This window comes from Erithacus rubecula (assembly GCF_903797595.1).
Source record: "Erithacus rubecula genome assembly, chromosome: 16".
NCBI lineage: Eukaryota > Metazoa > Chordata > Aves > Passeriformes > Muscicapidae > Erithacus > Erithacus rubecula.
This window is the reverse complement of record NC_136668.1, coordinates 2,115,717-2,142,667: the sequence shown is the minus strand read 5'-3', so window position 1 is coordinate 2,142,667 and position 26,951 is coordinate 2,115,717. Positions and strand designations below refer to the sequence as shown.

Below are 26,951 nucleotides of genomic sequence, written 5' to 3'. Positions count from 1 at the left end.
GTGGTTTGCCATGTTTCCTGGTGTCTTGTGTTTGTCAGTTGCACTTTCCTTACTCCGTGGTGGATGGAAATGTGGAATGGTCTATCACGGAGTCTATGTATGGAGGAGAGTCGTATAGACATGATTCCTCTTTGTTCAAAATTTCAAGTTCAGCAGAGAGGTTTTGTCTTCTACACTTATAGTCTATAAATTAGGATATATTGCTAGTACTGAAAGCAGGTTCGTATTCTATGGAAGCAGAACGGCTGATTCTGCATGACGGAGTCGAGGAGAAAATACAGAGCTCTGGTGCTTGTTGTTGGAGATCTTTTCTTCTTGACTGATTTCTCCAGAAAAAGCGTGCTTGAACCTCGTGTAGAGCTTTATGCAAACCAGTTCCTTAATCTTTGTCTGTACCTGTTTGGTTTAGAAAGGAAATGGATGTGGACAGTTCCATTCTCCAAACTTAGGAAACAAAGAGATTTTTGCCCGTTTTGTGGGGGATTACGGTAGTGGGACTAGATGGCTTCTTTTATGCTGGCAGTTCGTTCTGTTTTGCTCTTCTTGGTCTTTATTCCGTACACTGGTGAGAGTGATGAATGATTTCTGCTTCAGAGACTTCTCCTCTATCTTCTTTACATAGTGAGTTTGGGGGATTTAGGAGAACTCAGGTATATGGAGAATAGCAAATATTTACCACTCTCTTTACTAGGGTGGACAACTGAGATACGGAGGGGTCACATATCAGGGAGATTGGCCAGGCGACGATTTAGGCACTTGAATTATTTGCACATTGTTTAGTGATCAGCACAGACTTAAGAGCTGAACTTTGGTTCTGCGTTTCTATATTATTTTCTTGAAAACATATCGTGCCGACTCGATTCATGCATACTTAGATGAATAGTTTACTTAGGATCTTCAAGGCTTTACACAACGCTTTCAGAAAAAAAGGAAACATAGAATGCTTTGATTAGATGTAAATCTGTATGAACTAAGGAAATATTCGGTTTATTTCAGGAAGTGGTATCAAAGATTTGGAGCGTTAAACTTTCCTTTGAGAGTTTAAGCTGTATCTTTATTTGGACGTGTAATTCAATCCTGTAGCAATTAGGTTCCTGACTTAAGGAATCATGCAGTTGTTCTCGTCCCACTTGTGTTAATGAAGCTGACAGCTCTGTTTTTTCGGGATGTGGTATCTTCACATTTTCTTGCCGACACCAAAGTTGTAGGTGCTTTTAAATAAGAAGGAGAAGACTAACAATAAGGTAACGGGTAAAATGAGAAAAATGCGTTACAATTCACATATAATGGAATTATTATGTGATTGGTTTCCCGTGTGGTTAAAGAAACAAAGCGATGAATCGTTTTGTCTGCCTCTCGATCCGAATGCCCTGTCGGATCAAAGCAGAGATCGGCGGGAGAAATGCGGAGGCAGGAGATGAGGCTGGACGAAAAGCTACTTCTCCGTGGCGACTTTCCCCATAATGTAGCAAGGCAGGAGCACGGCGCTCGGTGCTGCAGTGCCGGGATTTGGCTGCGGGCGCCGCTGTTGACCGAGAGGAGCGGGAGGAAGCTCGGAGCGCTGCAGCCCCGCCCGCTGCGGAACGACTCCATCGGTTGCTGGCTACCCGACAGGATCAGCGGCGGGCGGTGTGCGATCGTCCTCGCTCTGCAGAGCCGTTCTGCAGGGAGGCAAAAAGGCTAGGGAAAGCAGCCGGGAACACCGAATAAAAGCTTGAATTGAAAGCGGTGATGGGAGTTTCGGCGGGGATGTCCGTAGCGGGAAGGCGCTGGGGCCGGCGGCAGCGAGCTCTGCTCTGGGTGATGCTGCTGGCGGCGTGGGAGGCGGCGTGGGGGCAGCTGCGCTACTCAATACCCGAGGAGATGCCCAAGGGCTCGTTCGTGGGCGACGTGGCCAAGGACCTGGGGCTGCAGATGCCGGCGCTAGGTGATCGTGGCTTTCGCTTAATAGAAAGAGATCGGACGCAGTATTTTGCTCTGCACGGGAAGACGGGACATTTAATGACGGCGGAGAGGATCGACAGAGAGCAGCTGTGCGAGAATGTTCAGCAATGCGTGCTGCGCTGTGAGCTGATAGTGGAGGGGGAAATGAAGTTTTATGAAATCGAAGTAGAAATCACAGACATTAATGACAATGCACCCAGCTTCAAGGAAATGGACGTGGAAAAGAGGATGAGTGAGATGACAACCCCGGGGGCGCGGTTCCCTCTGCCAGATGCTCACGATCCAGACTCGGGCCGGAATTCCCTACAGAACTATGAGCTGAGCGGTGACGAGCACTTCTCGCTGGCCGTGCAGGCGGGACCCGGCGGCGATCAGCGTCCCGAGCTGGTGCTGGCGAAGGCGCTGGACCGGGAGGAGGCGGCGTTTCACGAGCTGGTGCTGAAGGCAATGGACGGCGGCGATCCGGCACGGACGGGCACGGCTCGGATCCGCGTGACGGTGGTGGATGCGAACGACAACGCGCCGGTGTTCAGCCAGGCGGAGTACACGGTGCGTGTGCCCGAGGACGTGCCCGTGGGCTCCGTCCTTGTAACCCTCACGGCCACGGACGCCGACGAGGGGCCTAGCGCACAAGTGAAATACAATTTTCATAGAATTTCAGAAAGGGGTTCCGAACTCTTTCACCTTGAATCAAAGACAGGAGAAATAACCCTGAAGAAGAACTTGGATTTCGAGGAAATTTCCTCACTCGAAATGGGGGTGGAAGCACGGGATGGCGGAGAGCTATTCGATGAGGCTAAAGTCACGATCTTAGTGACAGACGTCAATGACAATGCCCCTGAAGTGACAATATCATCGGCATTGGGTGAGATCTCTGAGGACTCCCCATCCGGGACGGTCGTAGCCCTGCTGCACGTACGTGATCGAGACTCGGGGACCAACGGCGTGGTGCGCTGCTCGCTCGATGGGGATGTCCCATTCAGGTTGCAGAGCTCCCACGGCAGCTACTACAGCGTAGTGACAGCGAGAGAGCTGGACCGAGAGCAGGTGTCGGAGTACAACGTGACGGTGCGGGCGACCGACGGCGGGTCGCCGGCGCTGCAGAGCAGCGCGGTGCTGGCGCTGCGCGTGCTGGACGTGAACGACAACGCGCCGGTGTTCGCGGAGGAGCGCTACAGCGCGCGGCTGGCGGAGAACAACGCGGCGGGCGCGCTGGTGCTGACGGTGCGCGCGACGGACGCGGACTGGGGGCAGAACGCGCGCGTGCGCTACCGGCTGTCGGAGGGGCGGGTGCGGGGCGCGCCGCTGTCGTCGTACGTGTCGGTGCAGGCGGAGACGGGCGCGCTGTACGCGCTGCGCTCCTTGGACTACGAGCAGGTGCGCGAGCTGCGGCTGTGGGTGCGTGCGGAGGACGGCGGCGCGCCGGCGCTGAGCAGCAACGTGTCGGTGCTGCTGCTGGTCGTGGACGAGAACGACAACGCGCCGCAGGTGCTGTACCCGCCGCCGGCCGCGCTGCGGGCGGGCTCGGGCTCGGGCGGCGCGTGGTCGGGCGTGGAGCTGGCGCCGCGCTGGTCGGAGGCGGGCGCGCTGGTGGCCAAGGTGGTGGCGGTGGACGCGGACGCGGGTCAGAACGCGTGGCTGTCGTACGAGCTGGCCAAGGCCACGGAGCCGGGGCTGTTCCGCGTGGGGCTGCACAGCGGCGAGGTGCGCACGGCGCGCTCGCCGCTGGCCCGCGACGCGGCGCGCCAGAGCCTGGTGGTGGTGGTGAAGGACCACGGGCGGCCGGCGCTGTCGGCCACGGCCACGCTGAGCGTGGTGCTGGCCGAGAGCGTGGCCGAGCTGCTGGCCGAGCTGGGCAGCGCGGCCGACGAGGCGGCGGCGCCGGGCGAGCCTGAGGCCGTGAGCCTGACGCGCTGGCTCGTGCTGGCCGTGGCCGCCGTCTCCTGCCTCTTCGTCGCCTTCCTGCTGCTGCTGCTGGCGCTGCGCCTGCGCCGCTGGCGCCGCCAGCAGCTGCTGCCGCCCGCCGGCGGCGCCTTGCGCGGCGTGCCCGTCTCGCACTTCGTGGGCATCGACGGCGTGCGCGCCTTCCTGCAGTCCTACTCGCACGACGTGTCGCTCACGGCCGACTCGCGCAAGAGCCAGATGCGCTTCTCGGCCAGCGGCAGCTGCTGCGACACCCTCCCGGCCCGGCCGCTGCCCGACGAGCCCGCGCCGCTGCTGGGCGACGAGGACCCTGCCGGCGCCCTCCCCGTCGATCCCGCTGCTCCCTCGGTGAGTTTCTCTGTTTTTTTCTCTACCACACTTTCTCATGCTGTTCTCTTTCCCCTCCATGTCCTCTGGCTATCACAGGAGATTTTGCTTAAAAGCAAGGTCAGGTTTTCTGCGGTCACCTTCTGAAGGCTGGTGCCGCTTGCTGTCGTTCGGTGATCATGGGGTCTGTCGTCAGCTTTCCAATTAATGAAGAAGGGAGGAGGGACACCACTGCTGTTGGCTGGTTGTTCGTTTGGATGCAAGTTTGAGTACTGACCAGGTTCCAGATATTCTTCCCCTATGTCACCTATGCTGTGTAGGATCTGCATTCCTGATAGTATTAGATCTTCTGATTTGATGTATCCCTTTATGAAGAAATTCACCTTTTTGTCAGCCTCATGTGTCTTCCCAACGACGCATGTGCTTGAATAAGCGGAGTTTTTTGGTCAAAATTCTCAGGGCTTTCCGAGGAATTTATGTTCATATTGTTATCAGCCTTTATTGTTCTGCATGATACATGTCAGAGGTCAGCAGGAAAAGGCTTTGTGTCATCCAGTCCTGTGAGCTTTTATCTTTGTCCCAGGCAACAAGTGGTCCTTGATGATTTCTGTTTGCCTGTTGTGAAGATGAGGGGTCCTCCTGAAGTTGTGAATCTTTTCAAACCTGTGGGTGGCTGCATGTGCAGGAAGAATGGCGGCCCTTCTTTGTCTGTGTCTGGTTTTTATGGGAGAACCATGTCAAATGCAGCTGCAAGAGCTTTGTCTAAAAATATTTACCATGGCAAGAGAATTGCCTGGATGGGAAGGGAGAGATTAACGGTGCAGAAGGAGATACAAGGTGGGCTGAACTCCCACAGTGCAGGTATTCTCTGAATCAGTGTCTCTTGGAAGTCTGCTCAGCTTTTCCTTTCAGACCTGTGAAGTCTTTTCACAGAATTTCAGTGTGCAGGCAAATGTGGCTTCCATGGTACAGAGATGTAAAGATATCTGTGTGGAACTGGTGTTGGGAAGTAAAATGATCTGAAGAATTGGGTCTCCAGTGTCACATGTTTTTAAGATGTATGGGTGAAGGGACACTATGGACGATGTGAAGGGTTGTAAATTTGAGTCATGTGACCTGTGTGTGAATGACTACTGAAAGACTCAAGGAAATGTCTTCCTCTGCTTCGTGTACAGTTCCTGTTTCTAGTATAAAGTATTGTGAGGTTTTTCTTCCCAAAGCGATTGCCTAGAAGATCTGTATTCCAGCAGCAGGGTGAACCTTGGGAGGTTCTTACAAAGTATTTGCATGTCATCATAATTGTGTTACTTAAAAGATAAATTTTGTACTTATGGAAGATGCCGTATGGGAAGAGCGAGTGATGTATTCAGTGCCTATAAACAATGTTATTTTAATAATATACTCTGAGTTATATAACTCGGAACATTGTTGTGAGCTCTTCAATTTTGCAGTTGTTAATTTTCTGTCTCACTCTTCTGATGATCTGAAGATAGTTCTTTCCTATTTATAGGGGAAAAGAGAGAGACTTTCATAGACATGATTTTTTAAAATCTCTGTGTAATGAAAGCTTTTTCTTGTCGCATGGCTTGGGTGAAAAATCAAATATCCATGGTTAGGAGATATTACCTCTGCAACGTTCCTTTTGATGGAGTACCTCTAAATTCTGAAGATTGGTGATAACCATGTGAGCTGTGAAGGGTTAGGGGGGAGTGTTGGGGGTATGGTGTGTGAGGAGATGCTGCTGCAGAACTGGCATGAGTTTTGTTCATCCTCTGGGCTGTTGCTGGCCATATGAAAACAAGTCAGGAGGTGTCTAATGATTTTATATTGTGTGGTTTGGACTCAAATGGCCTAGTTTGGGTTCCATATTCTTTTGCATTAAGAGGAGCAGTCACACCTCCTCACTCCTCTCGTGAGGACTCCATGTGCTGAAGAATGGGGATGTTGCCTTTGAGCTGATGCTTGGATGGCTGGGTCTTTGACACAGCTGTTAATAATTTATGGTCTATAAAGCACTTTCCACTTGTTTGTATAATGGGGAGGAACAGAATAATCTTAGTCGTGATGCTTGGGATGAGAGAAGCTGTGCACAGAGCTTTTCTTCTAATGATGTCTGTATGCAAAATTTGCTTTCACGTTACGTTTCGTCAGAGAGAAGTCTGTCTATCCAGAGCCAGGGCTGGTGCTGGATTTCACTGTGAATATAGCTCAAAATGAATGTATGAATTGTGTCTGTTTGTCCTAGAGTAGTTGGATGAGGCCCACTGCTTTGGTTCCAAGCTTTTTCATCCTCTTCTTATGCAAGAAGGAAATGACTGTGTTGAGTCTATGTAGTGAGCTCTCATGTGAGGCCTCCTGTGTATCAGTTACAATTGAGTTTCCTGTGTCGTGTGTATACTACAGTTGGCACAATTTGAAATGTGAGGCCATGATTGATAATATTCTGGCATTTTCCCATGCTTGACTGGCTTGATGTAGGGTTATTTTTTGACTTTTGGTTTGGATTGCATTGCTTTTTGCTTCTTAGCTTGGATTTTTTTCAAGGAGTGATGCTGATCCTCATTATGCTGGACAATGCTGCAAACTCCAAAACATAATTATCCAGCAGGCAGAGAAACTCTGATCCTTGAAGCCATACATGTAATCAGAGACTCACGATGTTCAACACAGAATCACAGAATATTTTTTGTTGAAAAGGACCTTAAAGATCATCTTGTTCCAACTGCTCTGCCATGGGCAGGGTGATCTTCCACCAGACCAGGTTGATCAGAGTCCCATTCAACCTGACCTTGAATATTTCGATAAACAAATACCACTTAGTAAATATATGTTTCCTCGAGGTGTTCTTTACTCTATGGCCAATGTACAACCAAACTTTTGGTATATGTTGATGGTGAAACTAAAGGCTGTGAATGCAAAGTGAGGAGGGTGAGAGCTCAGTTCTGTGTCAGGAAAATCGGTGACTCAGTGTGGGTTTGGTTGAGAAATAGTTTGATTTGGTGCTTGGTGCCAAGGCGAGTGACATTTCTGTTCTGTTCTGGCTGTGGTTTCTCTGCCATGAAAGACAAAGACAGTCCTCCAACAATAACATTTTCCATGGTAACCGTTCTTGTAGAACCCTAATTCTTGGCTAGAACAGCTAATTAGTCCTGTGTGAAACTTCCATTATTCATCTGTATCTCTAAGCAAGACTGTGATGTAGAATTTCTTCAGAGTAATTCCACTTCGTGATTCCAATAATTTTCGGGCCTTTGTTTTCAGGAAGGTGGCAGCTTGTTTTCACTGTACTGGTCTGTAATTATCTATTTGAAACAATGACAGTTGTTTTTCAGAAAATCTTTCCTACAACCACTTAGGGAAGAATTGTGTGTGGGGGGAATAGGAAGAATAGGAAGCAGAAGCAATGAGAGATTCTGTTGAAATCTATGAGAAGATTTAACTTGAGCAAGAGGCCGATGAGAATCTGTTTAAAATGATGGTTTAATAATTCTGCAGGGTAAGCAGGCCACGCAGCACAAGAAGTTGTTGAGAAGAGGAGTAATTAACTTTTCAAATGAACCCCCCAACCTAGACTTAAGTATAAGCCTTTAGGGCCTCCCTTATAGCTTGAGACCCCATTATCTTACAGATGCTCTCAGGGATTAATTTTAAGGCTTGCAGTCGATACTTCACTGTGAGATTCTCTAACAACTTGTCCTAATGCTTTCCTGCTTTGTGTCATTCATGATTTAGGGTTTTTTGCAGCTTTTTTTCTGCATTTTTTTTCCCGTGATTTACTCTGTAAGTGGGTGTATTTACTATTATCACCAACCTATATTTCGTAGCAATGTGTGGTGTGTTATTGTCTCTGGATCTTGTTCCTGTGGGAGTCGAAGGCAAGAGATGCAAGAGCGATTCTGTGTTCTGTTACTGTTGGGAGAAATAGATGTAAATATGACTTTAGTAGACATTGCATCTTGGTGGAAAAGAGTGTGAGGTTACAACAGGGAGGAGATTCCCTTTAATCAAATGGCTTGATGAGCTATTCTCCCTTGGATGACTGCTGATCTTTTAGTATGGTTATCGTTTATGTGCTTTAGAATCCTTCAGGTCCCTATCATAATGGTGGTGAGGAAATGCACCTCACTTCCGGGTGTGCCTGTAGTACATTATCATCTCATGATAAACTTGACCAGCAAGAAGTAACAAGAAAACGTTCAAATTGCATGGAGAGAAGAAAAAGAAGGCAGGGGAGCTCAGTGTGTGAGGCTGGAGAACTCGTTCATACCCTTGCTCGTCATGTGTCACAGATAAGACAAGCCTGTGCCTGATGGAGTGTGGTGTGATTTGAGTTGCTTCTTTAGAGCAAGTGAGACCTTCAGGATGTTATTGCATCTGTTAATTTGTATGTGTTTCTAACTCTTGCATCACTTGTTGTCATGAGCTTAACCCCAGTGTGTCTGATTTTTGTGGAAGGTCTCCTCTGTCCCAATTGTCAAAGTGCAGGTGCAGTTCCCCCACACACACCTGTGATGTGTACAGCTGTAAAGAAGAAGGTTTCCTAAGCACATGTGTGCTCACCCAGAACATTTTTGTGTGTAGTGTAATAATGCAGAAGCATCTCTGCTGCAGTCCTCCAACTGCAGAGTGGCCACCCAGCCCAGCCAAGGTTTCCATGAACAGTCCAGGGGCCAGTGGGAGAATGTGTGCAGTGTCCCCCACGTCATCACTCAGAATAACATTCTGGGCAATCATCTGGAGGCTGTGAAATGGCTGAGGAACAGTCTGGAGAGTCACCTCCAAAGAGTCACAGACAGTGGCTCAATGTGCAGGTGGAAATCAGTAACTTGTGTTGCCCTCAAGGGTCCTTCCTGGGACCAGTACTTTCCAGTAGTGACCAGTTTAGTACCTTCATCCACAATGGAATTGAGCGCACTTTCAGATAATTTTTAGCAACACAAATTTGAATTGATTCACGAGAGGGCAGAAACGAAGAATGGGGTGGAGAAGTGACCCCATGCAACCATGATGGTGTTGAACAGGGCAAAGGGCAAGGTCCTGCACCTGGTTTAGGGCAATGCAATCCCCAGTTTTAACAGAGAGCAGGGTTTAGGGAACAGCTTTGCAGAGAAGTACTTTGAGTTCTTGGTGGGTGATAACATTGGACATGAGCTGCCAATGGTCGTCTGCTGCTCAAATTATGTTCTGCACTGCATAACAAGTATTCTGCCCAGCAGGCCCAAGGTGGTTCTTCACCCCCTTTAAATCCTTATATGAGAGCATAGATTGCATGGAGATCCTTGGCCAATATCCTAAATGGACATGCTAGTGTTCCCAGAAGAATCATGGGAATGATCTGAGGGTTGGAACATCTCTTCTCTGTGGAAACACTGAAGGAGTTTACATCTTCAAGTATGGAGAAAAGATATCTGTATGTACCCTTTTGATTTTTTTTCTATTGAAATTTAATAATAAGCTTTTATAAAATATGAACACAGCAGTTTTTACCAGGGCCAGTGGTCATAGGACAGCACACAAGTGTTTTAACTAAAAGAAGGGAGATTTTGATTAGAAGAATACTTTAGAGTGTGGGTTGTCAGAATATGGAATGTTTTGCCCAGAACAGTTTTGGATGTGCCTCCAACGTTCAAGTCTATCACAAAGTATTCCTGTTTATGGCAGAGGTGTGGATTAAATGACCTTTAAAGAAAAGTTTAAGTTGAAAACTGAAGACACTGTTTAGCTGTATGAAGAACCAAGCATTACTTTGCGCTTTCTATTGTCAGAAACTCAGATATGGAGATGCAGAATAAGAAACTTCAATGAGTCAGAAATAGTAGAGTATACGTTATTCAGCTATCCTTCCATAGGGGTTTATTGCATTGCTTTAAGTTGATCTATATCCCAAATTAATTCATCCCAGACAAGGAAAGGAACAAAACATTATGTGACAAAGTGCGAGAAAACTCTTCAAATCATCCCTATATTATTGCTTTCTGCTGCACTAGATGTGAAGGTGTTTTATAAAGAGCAGCTGGATTCCCTCCCATCAATGTTTGCTTGCAACTGTCAAATGTGACACAAATAATGCCATAAAAGCATCCGAATGCACATGTCAGATAGAAATGCCTTGGAGTCGAGATTAGCCAGTGTTTCTTTGCTCGCGGTTTGCGGCGGAGGAGCGATCCCGGATCCGGTGCGGGCGCTGAGCCCCGCCCAAAGCCGGGCCCCCTTGAGCGCGGCCGTGCGGCGGCTGCAGTGACGCGGCGGCGCCTCCGGGTGTCGCTGTTGGCCGCCGCCGAGCGGCGCTGGAGCCGCCGCCGCCGCAGCGTCCTGCCCCCGCAGGCTGCTCGCTCGCCCGGCGCCGGACACAGCGGCAGCGGCAGCGAGAGGCGGCGAGAGGCGGCGAGAGGCGGCCCTTGGCGGGGAGCAGCGGCGTCCGAGGCGGCCCGAGCGGGCTGGCTGCGCTGCCTGTGAGCGGTGCGTGCGGTGTGTGGCGAGAGCGGCTGCAAGGGAGGCAGGGCAGCGGCAGGAGGCAGGAGCGCGGCGAGCTGTGGCGGCAGAGAATGGCGGTGAGGCGGCGGCAGAGGCTCGGGCCGGGCGGCGGGCGAGCGCTGCTGGGCGCGGTGCTGCTGTGCGTGTGGTGGCGGGCGGCGGCCGAGCGGGTCCGCTACGCCATCCCCGAGGAGCTGGGCAGAGGCTCGCTCGTGGGGCCGCTGGCGCGGGACCTGGGGCTCAGCGCGGACGAGCTGCCGGCGCGCAAGCTGCAGGCTGAGTCGAGGAAGAAGCAGCTGAAATACTTCACAGTGAATGAGGAGAACGGGAACCTGTACGTGAACGAGAGGCTGGACCGGGAGGAGATGTGCGGCGCATCTGCGACGTGTTCTGTCAGCTTCGAGGCGCTGGTGTACAACCCGCTGAACATTTTCCGCGTCGAGGTGGCCATTGAGGACGTGAACGACAACTCTCCAGTCTTCAGCAAGGCTGCTCTGGACCTCGAGATTGGTGAATGGACGCTTCCCGGTGCTCGTTTTTCCCTGGAGATGGCCCGAGATGCGGACATTGGAAGTAACTCACTGGTGAGTTACGTGCTCGACAGCAACCCGTCCTTTTCTCTGGCCTTAAAGGAGAACCCCGATGGAAACAAGCAGCCGGAATTAGTACTGGAGAGAGCCCTGGACCGAGAGAAGCAAAGTTCAGTTGAGATGGTACTGACAGCAGTGGACGGTGGGGAACCGGAGAGGTCCGGGGCTGTCCAGATACGGGTCAGTGTGACAGACGCCAACGACAACCCGCCGGTGTTTAGTAAAAGCCTCTACGAGGCGCGAGTGCCGGAGAATCTGGCGGTGGGTTCGCTGGTGCTGCAGGTGCGGGCGACAGATGCTGACACAGGATCTAACGGGCAGGTGTCCTATGCATTCAGCAACGTTCCAGGCGCCATCAGCGAGTTGTTCACTGTGGACAGTGAGAGCGGCGAGGTCAGGACGGCGGGTGCCCTCGATTTCGAGGACAAGAGCAAATACAGCTTCGGTCTGGAAGCAAGGGACGGCGGCAGTTTAGTGTCACACTGTAAGGTGCAAATACACGTCACGGACGAGAATGACAATGCACCCGAGATTACGATTCTGACACTGTCGAGCCCCGTGCCTGAGGACGCGCCGGTCGGCACCGTGGTGGCCCTGCTGAACGTGGAAGATCCGGACTCAGGCGAAAACGGCCAGGTGTCGTGCGAGCTGTCGGGCGAGGCGCCGCTGTCGATCGTGGCGTCGCCGGGCGGCTCGTACAAGGTGGTGACGGCGAGCGCGCTGGACCGCGAGCAGGCTTCCGAGCAGCGCGTGACGGTGGTGGCCCGGGACCGGGGCAGGCCGGCGCTGTGGAGCAGCACGGAGCTGGTGCTGGAGGTGTCGGACGTGAACGACAACGCGCCGGTGTTCGAGGAGGCGGCGTACAGCGCGTACGTGGCGGAGAACAACGCGGCGGGCGCGCTGGTGCTGCGCGTGCAGGCGCGGGACGCGGACGCGGGCGCCAACGGGCGCGTGAGCTACTGGCTGGCGGGCGGCAGCGCGGGCGCGGCGGGCGCGGCGCCGCTCGTGTCGGTGGAGGCGCGGAGCGGCGCGCTGTACGCGCAGCGCTCCTTGGACTACGAGCAGTGCCGCGAGTTCTGGGTGGCGGTGCGGGCGCAGGACGGCGGCGCGCCGGCGCGCAGCTCCACGGCCACGGTGCGCGTCTTCGTGCTGGACCGCAACGACAACGCGCCGCGGGTGCTCTGGCCGGCGGCGGCGGCGGCGGCGGCGGGAGAGGGTCCGGCAGCGGCGGCGTTCGAGGTGGTGCCGCGCTCGGCCGAGGCCGGCTACCTGGTGGCCAAGGTGGTGGCGGTGGACGCGGACGCGGGGCGCAACGCGTGGCTGTCGTACGAGCTGGTGCAGGCGTCGGAGCCGGCGCTGTTCCGCGTGGGGCTGCACAGCGGCGAGGTGCGCACGGCGCGCGCCGTGTCCGAGCGGGACGCGGCCAAGCAGCGAGTGGTGGCCGTGGTGAAGGACCACGGGCAGCCGGCGCTGTCGGCCACGGCCACGCTGCACGTGGTGCTGGCCGAGAGCTTGCAGGAGGCGCTGCCGGAGCTGAGCGAGCGGCCGGCGGGCGCCGAGGCGGCGGCGGCGGCCGAGCTGCAGTTCTACCTGGTGCTGGCGCTGGCGCTGCTGTCGGCGCTCTTGGTGCTGAGCGTGGCGCTGGCCGTGCTGGCGCGGCTGCGCCGGGCCGGGCCGCCCGCCGTGCTGCGCTGCCTGGGCGCGCAGCGCTTCTCGCTGGCCGGCGCCGCCTTCCCGGCCGACTTCTGCGAGGGCACCTTGCCCTACTCCTACAACCTGTGCGTGGCGGCGCCGGCCCGCGCCGCGCCCGAGGCCGCTTGGCCGCCGCCGCCGGTGCCCGTGCTGTCGGCGGAGGAGCTTCTAGGCGGGGATGACTGCGAGAAACCGAGCCCGAACACCAGCGCCGTCGTGGGAGAGCCGCCCGCCGACCCCGACGCACAGCAGGTCTGTAAACTCTGAGGTCCTTTTCTTTTGCGGCTTTCTAGAAGGTTGTCCATTTTACCTTGGTTTATTTTGGCTGGTGTCAATCGGTAGTCCTCATCTGCTGCTCTGCGTAGTGGCTTGCTCCTTCATAACTTCACCTGAGTTGCTTAGAGTATAACTCCCCTTTGACGTAGTAGCCATGCTTTTCCATGTTTTCCTGCGGCTTATTTTTGTGATTTGCATTTTCCTGGCTCCGTGTTGGATAGAAATGAGGGAGGGACTATCCCGTCTCTATGGGTAGCTCGATCGACTTGTTTCCTCTTTGGTCAAATGTTCAACTGCAGCAGAGAGGTTTTGCCTTCAACACTTGAACTCTTTAAATTAGAATATGTTTGTAGTATTGAAAGCAGATGCGCATTCTGTGGAAGGAGAACACCTGATTCTACATGATGGATCTGAGGGAAAAAAAGGAGGCACTGATAATTTGGTTTGGAGGTTTTTTCTCCATGACTGATTTGTTCAGAAATGATGTGCTTGAACTCGTGAGTAACTACACATAAATCTGTTCGTTAAACTTGTTCTGTCCCTATTAGATTGAGAAAGGAAAAGAATGTGGGAAGTTCTGTTTTCCATACTTAGAGAAATAAGACGTTATAGCGAGTTCTGTGTGGTAATGTAGTAGTGGGAGTAGATGGCTTCTGTTATGCTGGCAGTTCTCTCTACTTTATCCCTCATGATCTTCATGTCACTGCTGGTTCGCTGGTGAGGGTGTTAAATGATTTCTGTTTCAGATAATTTTTTTCGATCCTCTTTACACTGCGAATTTGGGAAATTTAGCAGGGCTCGAGTAAATCGAGAACAGCAAACTTGCAATTCTGTTTACTAAGATGGACAACTGAGATACGAAGGGATCACTTATCAGTGAGATTAGCAAGACCACGGTTTATTCACTTGAATCAAGCCCATTTGCTCATTGATTAGTGGTCAGCACAAATATTTACTTTATGTAAATATTACAATATTTATAATAATATTCTATAATAATATGTACTTTATCTCTACAGTTCTATAATTCTTTTCTTCAAAATGTATCGTACCAGCGCGATAAAAAAAAAAATACATAGATGAATCATTCACTAAGGTAAATCAACGGTTTACACATTGATTTCAGAAAAAAAGGAATCCTAGAATGACTTGATTAAATGTAATTCCTTATAAACTAAGGAACCGGTTTATATTGGGAAGGGATATAAAATATTTGAAATTCTGAAACATTCCTTTGAGAGTTTAAGCTGCATCTTTATTTGTACGTGTAATTCAATTCTGTAACAATCAGCTCCCTGAGTTTTAGAAGCATGCAGTTGTTCTCCCCTTCGTGTTAATGAAACTGACAGCTCTATTTTTTTCAGCATTCGGTATCTTCCCGTTTGCTCGCAGAGAGCCTTTTGTTGAAGATGCCTTTGAACAAAAAAGGATAGACTAAAAGTAAAGTACAGGGTAAAATACGAACAATTGTTTTAATTAACATATAACGGTGTTAGTAAGTGATTAGTCTCCAGTGTGGTTAAAGAACCACGGCCAGGTAATGCCTCTGCTTTCCTGCCGACCGTCATGCCCTGGAGGATCAAAGCAGAGATCAGTGGGAGAAATGCGGAGGCAGATTGGACTGAACGAAAAGCGACATCTTCGTGGCGACTTTGCCCTGAATGTAGCAGGGCAAGGCCAAACCGCTCGGTGCTGCAGTGCCGGGAGGAGGCTGCGGGCGCCGCTGTTGACCGAGAGGAGCGAGAGGAAGCTCCGAGCGCTGCAGCCCCGCCCGCTGCGGACCGACTCGGTCGCTCGCTCCGTATGAGGGTCGGCAACAGACTGGTTTGCGATCGTCCCCGTGGTGCAGAACCGCGCCGCGGATCGGCGGCGGTGCTGGAAGAACTGAGCGGAGAAGGAGCAGGAGCGGTGCAGTGACCGGCGGGGACCGGCCGACGTGTTTAGAACGCCGCTAGCGAGATGTGCGCGGCGGGGAGGCGCTGGGGCCGGCGGCAGCGAGCTCTGGTGTTGCTGATCCTGCTGGCGGCGTGGGAGGCGGCGTGGGGGCAGCTGCGCTACTCGGTGCCCGAGGAGATTCCCAAGGGCTCGTTCGTGGGCGACGTGGCCAAGGACCTGGGGCTGCAGCTGCCGGCGCTAATCGACCGCGGCGTCCGCATTACAGAAAGAGGTAGGAGTCAGTATTTTGCTCTGCACGAGAAGACGGGACATTTAGTGACGGCGGAGAGAATCGACAGAGAGCAGCTGTGCGAGCGTGTGCAGCAATGCGTGCTGCGCTGTGAGCTGATAGTGGAGGGGGAAATGCAGGTGTACGGAATCGAAGTGGAAATCACGGATATCAACGACAACCATCCCAGCTTCCGAGAGGCGGAAACGGAACTGAGAATGAGCGAGATAACGGCGTCAGGAGCGCGGTTTCCACTGCCTAGGGCTCATGACCCCGACACGGGACGGAATTCCTTGCAGAGCTACGAGCTCAGCGGTAACGAGCACTTCTCGCTGGCCGTGCAGGCGGGACCCGGCGGCGATCAGCGTCCCGAACTTGTGCTGGTGAAGGAGCTTGACCGGGAGGAGGCGGCGTTTCACGAGCTGGTGCTGAGGGCGATGGACGGCGGCGATCCGGCACGGACGGGCACGGCTCGGATCCGAGTGACGGTGCTGGATGCGAACGACAACGCGCCGGTGTTCAGCCAGGCGGAGTACACGGTGCGTGTGCCCGAGGACGTGCCCGTGGGCTCAACACTCGTCACTGTAACAGCGGCAGACGCCGACGAGGGGCTGAACGGACAAGTGAAATATTCTATGAAGAAAGCAAACAATATGGTATTGGATATTTTCCGTCTGGATATTGAAACTGGAGCGATCAAGCTGTTACGTAGCCTGGATTTCGAAGAAGGCGATTTGTACGATTTGGAGGTGGAAGCACACGATAGTGGAGGTCTTTTCGACACTGCAAAGGTCGCGATCAGAGTGACAGATGTGAACGACAATGCTCCGGAATTGACAGTATCGTCAAAGCTGAACGAGATCTCGGAAGACGCCCAGCCAGGAACTGTTGTGGCCCTGCTGCACGTGCAGGACCGGGACTCGGGGGCGAATGGCGAGGTGCGCTGCTCGATGGACAAGGATGTCCCATTCCGCCTGGAGAAGTCCTATAGAGACTACTACCGTGTGGTGACAGCGAGAGAGCTGGACCGAGAGCAGGTGTCGGAGTACAACGTGACGGTGCGGGCGACCGACGGCGGGTCACCAGCGCTGCAGAGCAGCGCGGTGCTGGCGCTGCGCGTGCTGGACGTGAACGACAACGCGCCGGTGTTCGCGGAGGAGCGCTACAGCGCGCGGCTGGCGGAGAACAACGCGGCGGGCGCGCTGGTGCTGACGGTGCGCGCGACGGACGCGGACTGGGGGCAGAACGCGCGCGTGCGCTACCGGCTGTCGGAGGGGCGGGTGCGGGGCGCGCCGCTGTCGTCGTACGTGTCGGTGCAGGCGGAGACGGGCGCGCTGTACGCGCTGCGCTCCTTGGACTACGAGCAGGTGCGCGAGCTGCGGCTGTGGGTGCGTGCGGAGGACGGCGGCGCGCCGGCGCTGAGCAGCAACGTGTCGGTGCTGCTGCTGGTCGTGGACGAGAACGACAACGCGCCGCAGGTGCTGTACCCGCCGCCGGCCGCGCTGCGGGCGGGCTCGGGCTCGGGCGGCGCGTGGTCGGGCGTGGAGCTGGCGCCGCGCTGGTCGGAGGCGGGCGCGCTGGTGGCCAAGGTGGTGGCGGTGGACGCGGACGCGGGTCAGAACGCGTGGCTGTCGTACGAGCTGGCCAAGGCCACGGAGCCGGGGCTGTTCCGCGTGGGGCTGCACAGCGGCGAGGTGCGCACGGCGCGCTCGCCGCTGGCCCGCGACGCGGCGCGCCAGAGCCTGGTGGTGGTGGTGAAGGACCACGGGCGGCCGGCGCTGTCGGCCACGGCCACGCTGAGCGTGGTGCTGGCCGAGAGCGTGGCCGAGCTGCTGGCCGAGCTGCTGGCCGAGCTGGGCAGCGCGGCCGACGAGGCGGCGGCGCCGGGCGAGCCTGAGGCCGTGAGCCTGACGCGCTGGCTCGTGCTGGCCGTGGCCGCCGTCTCCTGCCTCTTCGTCGCCTTCCTGCTGCTGCTGCTGGCGCTGCGCCTGCGCCGCTGGCGCCGCCAGCAGCTGCTGCCGCCCGCCGGCGGCGCCTTGCGCGGCGTGCCCGTCTCGCACTTCGTGGGCATCGACGGCGTGCGCGCCTTCCTGCAGTCCTACTCGCACGACGTGTCGCTCACGGCCGACTCGCGCAAGAGCCAGCTGCGCTTCTCGGCCAGCGGCAGCTGCTGCGACACCCTCCCGGCCCGGCCGCTGCCCGACGAGCCCGCGCTGCTGCTCGGCGACGAGGACCCTGTCGGCGCCCTCCCCGTGGATCCCGCTCCTCCCTCGGTGAGTTGCAGTGTTGACATTTTCTCCACGTCGCTTTTCCCTGATGCTTACCTGTACTTTCCCCGGCCTGTTTTCACTTGTGTATGAGATTTTGCTTAGAAGCAAGGTAAAGTTTCCTTCGATGACGTTCTGAAGGATTGATGCTTTTACTGTCCTTTTGTGGACATGGGTTAAGCCCTCAGCTTTCCAGTTAGTGACTAAGGAAGGAGGGAGAAGGCTGCTGTTGGCAGGCTCTTCTTTAGATCAGAAGTTTGGGTATTGGTCAGGTCCCAGGCATTCTTCTTGTATGTCTCCTGTGCTTCTGTAGCAGCTGTGTTCCTGTTAGTATTAGATCTTATTTGATGTATTGCGTTAGTAAGAAATTCACCTTTTTTGCAGCACATGTGCTTGAATAAGTTGAATGTGTCAAAGAAAACGGTGATGACTTTGCGTGGAACTTCTGCGAATGTTGTTCTCTGCCTATATCATTCTTCATGATGGATAGTGGTGGTCAGCAGGAAAGGTCTTTGTGTCATCCATGCTTTGATCTTTGTCACCAGCAGTGGACTGGGCCAGACCACAAGTGGTCCTTGATGATTTCTGTTTGCCTGTTGAGAAGATGAAGGACCATCTTGAAGTTGTGACTCTTTGCAAACCTGTGGGTGGCTGCATGTGCAGGAAGAATGACGACACTTCTTTGTCTCTTTTGTTTTTATGGTAGGGCGATGTCAAATGCAGCTGGATGAGCCTTGGCTATAAAATATTTAGCATGGCAAGGGAATTACCTAGACAGGGAGATTCAAGGTGCAGTGGGAGATGTGAGTTGGGCTGAATTCCCCCAGTGCAAATATTCCCTGACTCAGTGTCTCCTGGAAGTCTGCTCACCTTTTCCTTTCAGACCTATGAAGTCTCTTCACACAATTTCAGTGAGCAGGCAAATGTAGCTTCCATGGTGCAGAGTTGTAAAGATATCTGTGTGGAACTGGTGGTGGGAAGAAAAATGATCTGAAGAACTGTGCCTCGACTGTCACATGTTTATAGGATATATGGGTAAAAGAACACCAGGGATGATGTGAAGGGTTGGAAATTTGAGTCCTGTGAGCTGTGTGTGAATGCCTGCTGGAAGACTCAAGGGAATGTTTTCCTCTGTTCCCTGTACAGTTCCTATGTCTACTATGAAGCAATGTGAGGTTTTTCTTCTCAATTAATTGTCTAGAAATCTGTATTCCAACAGCTGGGACAGCCCTGGGAGGTCCTTGCTAATTATTTGCATGTCATCATAATGTTTTAACCTAAAATTTTAATTTTGTGTTTATGGAAGATGCCATATGGGAAGAGTAAGAGATGTATTCAGTGCCTATAAACAACATTATTAATCATCTACTCTGAGTTGCATATCCCAGAAGAGTGTTGTGAGCTCTTCATTTCTACAGATGTTCACTTTCTGTCTCTCTAATTTGATGATCTGAAGATGGTTCTTTCTCGTTTACAGGTGAAAAGAGAGAGACTGTCATAGACATCTTTCTTTAAAATGTCTCTGTAATAAACGCTGTTTGGTTTTGCACGGCTAGGGCAAGAAATCAAATATGCATGGTAAGGAAATATTGCTTGGGAAACCTTCCTTTTGGTAGAATCTCTCTGAATTCTGAAGATCTGTGATAACCATGTGAGCTCTGAAGGGTTAGGGGGAGGTGTTAGGGGTGTGTTATGTGAGGAGGTGCTGGTGCAGACCTGGCATGAGTTTTGTTCGTCCTCAGAGCTGTTGCTGTCCTCATGAAGATGAGTCAAGAAGAATCTTAATATTTTATGTTATGTGTTTTGGCCTCAAATGGCCTAGTTTGGGTTCTATATTTTTTGCATCAAGAGTGGCAGTTACACATGTTGTGAGGAGTCCATGTGTTGAAGAATGAGGATGTTGCCATTGAGCTGATGCTTGGATAGCTGGGTTTTTGACAGAGCTGTTAATAATTTATGGTCTATAACATACTTTCCACTTGTTTGTATATTGGGGAGGAACAGTAAAATCTTAGTTGTGATGCCTGGGATCTGGTAATCTGTGCACACAGCTTTTGTTCAAATGATGTCTTTATGGAAAATTTGCTTTCATGTTATGTTTAGTCAGAGAGAAGTCTGTTTATCCAGAGCCAGAGACAGTGCTGGATTTCACTGTGATATAGCTCAAAATGAATGTATGAATTTTGTCTGTTTGGCCTAGGGTAGTTAGGTGAGGCTCACAGTTGTGCTTCGAAGTTTTCTTTCTCTTCCTATGCAAGGAAATGACTGTGTGGGGTCTATGCAGTGAGATCCTGTGTGAGGCCTCCTGTGTATCAGTTACAATCAAGTTTTCTGCATTGTGTGTACTCTACAGTTGGCCCAATTTGAAATGTGAGGCCATGATTGATACCTGGTTGGTATTTTCCATTCTTTGCTGGGTTGATTAATGTTTTTTTTTTGAGGTTTTGGTTGTGTTGAGGTGTTTGTTTGTTTGTTTGTTGCTTGTTTTCTTTTTCAGGAATAAAGTTGATCCTTATTATGCCTGGCAATTCTGCAAACTCCAAACCATAATTTTCCAGCAGGCAGAGAATCTCTCACCCATACCTTGAAGCTGTACATGTAATCATAGACTCATAGAAACACAGAATCATAGAATGGTTTGTGTTGAAACGGACCTTAAAGATCATCCTGTAAGAACTGTGCTGCCATGGGCAGGGACATCTTCCACCAGACCAGGCTGCTCAATGCCCCTTCCAGCCTGGTCTTGAATATTTCATTAAAAAAATAGCACTTCATAAATTTATGTTTCCCCATGGTGTTATTTTCTGTATGGCCAATGTGCAGCCAAATTTTGGTATATGTTGATGGTGAAACTAAAGGGTGTGAATGAAGAGTGAGGAGGGTGAGAGCTCAGTTCTGTGTCAGGAAAATCGCTGAATCAGTGTGGGTTTGTCTGAGGAATGGTTTGATTTGATGCTTGGCGCCAAGGCAAGTACCATTTCTATTCTGTTCTGATCCTGGTTTCTGTGTCATGAAAGACAATGGCAGTCCTCCAAGAGTATAATTTTTCACTGTAACTGTTCATATAGAGCCCTAATTCTTGTCTAGAACAACTAATTAATCTTGTGTGAAACCTCCATTATCCATCTATATCTTTATGCAACATTGTTATGTAAATTTTGTTGAGAATTTTAATTTCGCTTTTATTCAGGCATTTGTTTCCAAAAAGGATGCAGCTCCTTTTCACTGTCCTGGTCAGTGTTTTTAAATTTGAAGCAGTGACTGTTGTTGTTCAGCAAATCCTTTCCTAGTCACCTAGGAAAGAATAGTGTGTGTGGGGGGAAATAGGAAGAATAGGAAACAGAAGCAGTAAGAGAATCCGGTGTAATTTATGGGAAGATTATCTGTAGAAAGAGGCTGATGAGAACTTCTTGAAAATGGTGGTATAGTGATTGTCCAAATTGTGCAGGCCACACAGTAGAAAAAGTTGATGAAGAGGGGAATAATTCTTCAATTGCATCCCCCTATCCTGTTCTTCGGTGTAAGTTTTAAGGACCTCCCTTACAGCTTGATACCTCAGTAACTTCCAGATGCTCTGAGGGATGAATTTAAAGGCCTGAAATCAAGGCCTAGAAGACTTCACTGTGAGCATCTCTGACAACTTGTTCTAATGCTTCCTTGCCTTCTCTGATTCATGTTTTAGATTTGTCTGCAGGGGTTTTTTTCCTTCACTGTGTTTTTTCGTTATTTACTCTGTATGTGGCTATATTTGCTATTATCAACAACCTACCATTTTTGCCCATGTGTGGTGTGTTATTGTCTCTTGCTCTTGTTCCAGTGGGAGTGGACTTTAGTAGACATTGCATCTTGCTAAAAAAGAACGTGTGATAATGAGAGGGACATTATTCCGTTTAAACCAATGATTTAATGAACCATTCTCCATTGGATGACTGCTGATCTTTTAGTATGGTTGTTTATCAGTTATGTGCTTTAGAATCCTTCACTTCCTTATCATAATGGTCGTGAGCAAATGTACCTCCCTTCTGGGTGTGCCTGTAGTGCATTATCATCTCATGATAAACTTGACCGGCAAGGAGACACAAGCAAAACCTCCTAGTTTCATGGCAGAGAAGGAAAAGAAGGCAGGGGAGCTCAGTGTGTGAGGCTGGAGAAGAACTCGTTCATTCCCTTGCTCATCGTGTGTCATAGATAAGACAAGCCTGTTCCTGATGGAGTGTGCTGTGATTTGAGTTGCTTCTGTAGAGAAAGTGAGCGAGACCTACAGGATGTTATTGCATCTGTTAATTTCCACGTGTTTCTAACTTTTGCATCACTTCTTGTCATGAGCTCAAACCCAGTGTGTCTGATCTTATGAGGAAGATCTCATCTGTCACAATTGTCAAAGTGCAGGTGCAGTTCCCACGTAGACCTGTGATGTTTACAGCTGTAAAGAGAAAGGTTTCCGAGGCACATTTGTGCTCACCCAGAAATATTTTGTTTGTGTAGTGTAATAGTGCAAAAGCATCACTGCTGCAGTCCTCCAAGTGCAGAGTGGCCATCAAGCCCAGTCAAGGTTTCCATGAATAGATCAGGGGCCAGTGGGAGAACGTGTGCAGTGTCCCCCACATCATCACCCAGAAGAACATTCTGGGCAATCATCTGGAGGCTGTGAAATGGCTGAGGAACAGGCTGGAGAGTCACCTCCAAAGAGTCACAGACAGTGGCTCAATGTGCAGGTGGAAATCAGTAACTTGTGCTGTCCCTCAAGGGTCCTTCCTGGGACCAGTACTTTCCAGTAGTGACCAGTTTAGTACCTTCATCCACAATGGGGTTGAGTGCATCTTCAGACAATTTGCAGCTGACACTGATTTTACTGGATTCACGAGAGGGCAGTGATCCAGTAATAGATGGGCTGGAGAAGTGGCCCCGTGCAAACATGATGGAGTTGAACAGGAGTTGCACCTGGCTTAGTGCAATGCAATCCCCATTTTAAACGAGAGCAGGGTTTAGGGAACAGCTTTGCAGAGAAGTACTTTGGGTTTTGGGAGATGAGGTGCCAATGGACACCTGCTGCTCAAATTGTGTCCTGCACTGCATAAAAAGTTCTCTGCCCAGCAGGCCCAGGTAGGTTCTTCACCCCCTTTAAATCCTTATATGAGAGCATAGACTGCATGGAGATCTTGGGCCAATATCCCAAATGTACAAGTTAGAGTTCCCAGGAGGATCATGGGAGTGATTTGTGGGTTGGAACATCTCTTCTATGTGGATGGACTGAAGGAGTTTACTTCTTCAAGTATAAAGAAAAGATATCTGTGTGTAGTGTTTAGAAGGCTCTATGTTTTCAATTTAAATTTACTAATAAGCTTTTAGAAAATATGAACAGAGCAGTTTTTTATCACGGCCAGTGGTCATAGGACAGGAGACAAGTGTTTTAACTAAAAGAAGGGAGGTTTTGATTAGAAGAATGCTTTATAGTTTGAGTTGTGAGAATATGCAACATTTTTCCCGGAGCAGTTTTGGATATGCGTCCAACATTCAAGTCTAGCAGAAAGTGTTCCTGCTTATGACAGAAGTGGAGATTAAATTATTTTTAAAAGAAACATTAAGTTGTAAACTGAAAATATTGTGTAGCTCTATGAAGCACTCAGCACTGCTTTTCACTTTCCATTGTCAGGAACTCACATATGGAGATGCACTTGAAACAACTTCAATGAGTCAGAAACAAAAGAGTAAAGGTTATTCTGCTGTCTTTGCATTGGGGTTGCTCACATTTCTTTAGGCTTATCTATATCTCAAATTAATTCATCCCATATAATAAAAGGAGAGGACAAGTCAGGAGATGAAGCGCGAGAAAGCTCTTGAAGTCTTCCCTATATTATCATTTATTGTTTCTGTAGATTCACAGAGCAGTTGAATTCGAGAATTATCGAGAGCAGTTGAATTCCATTTTTTACTGACCTGTCATTAATATTAGCATGTGACTGTTCAGTGTGACTCCTAAGAATGGCTTCAAAGCATCCGACTGCACATGTCAGATAGAAATGCGTTAGAGTAAAATTAAGGAAGAGCTTCTGCCCTTGGTTTTTGCGGTGGAGGAGCGATCCCGGATTCGGTGCGGGCGCTGAGCCCCGCCCAAAGCCGGGCCCCCTTGAGCGCGGCCGTGCGGCGGCTGCAGTGGCGCGGCGGCGCCTCCGGGTGTCGCTGTTGGCCGCCGCCGAGCGGCGCTGGAGCCGCCGCCGCCGCAGCGTCCTGCCCCCGCAGGCTGCTCGCTCGCCCGGCGCCGGACACAGCGGCAGCGGCAGCGAGAGGCGGCGAGAGGCGGCGAGAGGCGGTCCTTGGCGGGGAGCAGCGGCGTCCGAGGCGGCCCGAGCGGGCTGGCTGCGCTGCCTGTGAGCGGTGCGTGCGGTGTGTGGCGAGAGCGGCTGCAAGGGAGGCAGGGCAGCGGCAGGAGGCAGGAGCGCGGCGAGCTGTGGCGGCAGAGAATGGCGGTGAGGCGGCGGCAGAGTCTCGGGCCGGGCGGCGGGCGAGCGCTGCTGGGCGCGGTGCTGCTGTGCGTGTGGTGGCGGGCGGCGGCCGAGCGGGTCCGCTACGCCATCCCCGAGGAGCTGGGCAGAGGCTCGCTCGTGGGGCCGCTGGCGCGGGACCTGGGGCTCAGCGCGGACGAGCTGCCGGCGCGCAAGCTGCGGCTGAGCGAGGAGAAGCAATACTTCACAGTGAATGAGGAGAACGGGAACCTGTACGTGAACGAGAGGCTGGACCGGGAGGAGATGTGCGGCGATTCGGCGACCTGTTCTGTCAGCTTCGAGGTGCTGGTGCAAAACCCACTGAATATTTTCAACGTCGAGGTGGCTATTGAGGACGTGAATGACAACTCCCCGGCATTCCGCAAGACTGTTCTTGATCTCGAGATTGGAGAATTAATCCCTCCTGGTGCTCGATTTCCGCTGGAGGTGGCCCGAGATTCAGACGCTGGAAGTAACTGCCTGCTAACCTACCAACTATCCAGCAACCCATCCTTCTCACTATCCATGAAGGAAAAGCAGGGAGGAAAGAAGCAGCCGGAATTGGTACTGGAGAGAGTGCTGGACCGGGAGAAGCAGAGCTCCGTTGAGTTGGTGCTGATGGCGGTGGACGGAGGGGACCCCGCGAGGACCGGGACTGTCCAGGTTCGGATCAACGTGACAGATGCCAACGACAACCCGCCAGTATTTAGTAAAAGCCTCTACGAGGCGAGAGTGGCAGAGAATCTGCCGGCGGGATCACTAGTTCTGCGGGTAAGGGCGACGGATGCAGATGCAGGTTCGAATGGAAAAGTGTCCTACAGTTTTGGCAGTGCCCCGGATTCCATCACGGCGCTGTTCGTTGTCGACAGTGAGAGAGGGGAACTTAGTACAGCAGGACTCCTGGATTTCGAGGAGAAGAGTAAATACAGCTTCGGTCTGGAGGCGACAGACGGTGGTGGGCTCACTGATCACTGCGAAGTGCAGATCGACATCACCGACGAGAATGACAACGCTCCCGAGATAACGATTCTGTCGCTGTCGAGTCCCGTGCCCGAGGACGCTCCAGTCGGCACCGTGGTGGCCCTGCTGAAAGTACGGGACAGAGACTCGGGAGAGAACGGTCAGGTGTCGTGCGAGCTGTCGGGGGAGGCGCCGCTGTCGATCGTGGCGTCGCCGGGCGGCTCGTACAAGGTGGTGACGGCGAGCGCGCTGGATCGCGAGCAGGCGCCCGAGCAGCGCGTGACGGTGGTGGCCCGGGACCGGGGCAGGCCGGCGCTGTGGAGCAGCACGGAGCTGGTGCTGGAGGTGTCGGACGTGAACGACAACGCGCCGGTGTTCGAGGAGGCGGCGTACAGCGCGTACGTGGCGGAGAACAACGCGGCGGGCGCGCTGGTGCTGCGCGTGCAGGCGCGGGACGCGGACGCGGGCGCCAACGGGCGCGTGAGCTACTGGCTGGCGGGCGGCAGCGCGGGCGCGGCGGGCGCGGCGCCGCTCGTGTCGGTGGAGGCGCGGAGCGGCGCGCTGTACGCGCAGCGCTCCTTGGACTACGAGCAGTGCCGCGAGTTCTGGGTGGCGGTGCGGGCGCAGGACGGCGGCGCGCCGGCGCGCAGCTCCACGGCCACGGTGCGCGTCTTCGTGCTGGACCGCAACGACAACGCGCCGCGGGTGCTCTGGCCGGTGGCGGGCGCGGCGGCTGGCGGCGGGAGAGGGTCCGGCAGCGGCGGCGTTCGAGGTGGTGCCGCGCTCGGCCGAGGCCGGCTACCTGGTGGCCAAGGTGGTGGCGGTGGACGCGGACGCGGGGCGCAACGCGTGGCTGTCGTACGAGCTGGTGCAGGCGTCGGAGCCGGCGCTGTTCCGCGTGGGGCTGCACAGCGGCGAGGTGCGCACGGCGCGCGCCGTGTCCGAGCGGGACGCGGCCAAGCAGCGAGTGGTGGCCGTGGTGAAGGACCACGGGCAGCCGGCGCTGTCGGCCACGGCCACGCTGCACGTGGTGCTGGCCGAGAGCTTGCAGGAGGCGCTGCCGGAGCTGAGCGAGCGGCCGGCGGGCGCCGAGGCGGCGGCGGCGGCCGAGCTGCAGTTCTACCTGGTGCTGGCGCTGGCGCTGCTGTCGGCGCTCTTGGTGCTGAGCGTGGCGCTGGCCGTGCTGGCGCGGCTGCGCCGGGCCGGGCCGCCCGCCGTGCTGCGCTGCCTGGGCGCGCAGCGCTTCTCGCTGGCCGGCGCCGCCTTCCCGGCCGACTTCTGCGAGGGCACCTTGCCCTACTCCTACAACCTGTGCGTGGCGGCGCCGGCCCGCGCCGCGCCCGAGGCCGCTTGGCCGCCGCCGCCGGTACCCGTGCTGTCGGCGGAGGAGCTTCTGGGCGGGGATGACTGCGAGAAACCGAGCCCGAATTTCAGCGCTGTCGAGGGAGCGGTGCCTGCCGATCCCGACGCTCCGCAGGTCTGTAGGGCGTGAGCTGCCTCTTTATTTATGTCTTTCCGAAATGTTGTCCTTTTAGCCCTGTTTTTCTCTGGTTGGTATTAGTTGGGAGTCCTCATTTGCGTCTCTACTTAGCCGCGAAGTGTTTTGGTTTCTCCTTGGTAAAAGCTGCAGCTGAATTGCTTTGAGTACAATTCCACTTTGTGGTAGTATCAGTGGTTTTCCATGTTTATTGGTGTCTTGTGTTTGTCAGTTGCACTTTCCTTGCTCCGTGGTGGATGGAAATGTGGAATGGTCTATCACGGAGTCTATGCATGGAGGGGAGTTGTATAGACTTATGTCCTCTTTGTTCAAAGTTTCAACTTCAGCAGATAGGTTTTGTCTTCTACACTTAAA

At 52.8% G+C, this 26,951-nt stretch overlaps 2 protein-coding genes and 2 pseudogenes across 4 annotated transcripts in view; all 4 read left to right on the top strand.

Annotated features, from left to right (window-relative positions):
- LOC306808787 (protocadherin gamma-A5-like) overlaps nucleotides 1-20,225 on the top strand; it is a 32,530-nt gene extending 12,305 nt beyond the window's left edge. Inside the window, exon 2 of the mRNA XM_079319765.1 lies at nucleotides 20,155-20,225. Within this exon, the coding sequence (XP_079175891.1) occupies nucleotides 20,155-20,160 (6 nt within the window). The 3' untranslated portion in view covers nucleotides 20,161-20,225. The remainder of the gene's footprint in view (nucleotides 1-20,154) is intronic.
- LOC306808867 (protocadherin gamma-A2 pseudogene) lies at nucleotides 1,306-10,650 on the top strand (annotated as a pseudogene). The gene is made up of 2 exons: nucleotides 1,306-4,215; nucleotides 10,396-10,650. The product of its transcript is annotated as a protocadherin gamma-A2 pseudogene (transcript).
- On the top strand, nucleotides 14,252-17,750 carry LOC306808866 (protocadherin gamma-A5 pseudogene; annotated as a pseudogene). Its single transcript has one exon. The product of its transcript is annotated as a protocadherin gamma-A5 pseudogene (transcript).
- A 3,558-nt stretch (nucleotides 20,226-23,783) lies between the features above and the next one.
- On the top strand, nucleotides 23,784-26,591 carry LOC306808883 (protocadherin gamma-B5-like; the record flags this gene model as incomplete). The annotated part of the gene is given in 2 exon segments (XM_079319890.1): nucleotides 23,784-25,836; nucleotides 25,838-26,591. Coding segments are annotated over 2 exon segments (2,472 nt in total). The 5' UTR covers nucleotides 23,784-24,118.
- Nucleotides 26,592-26,951: the final 360 nt, after the last annotated feature.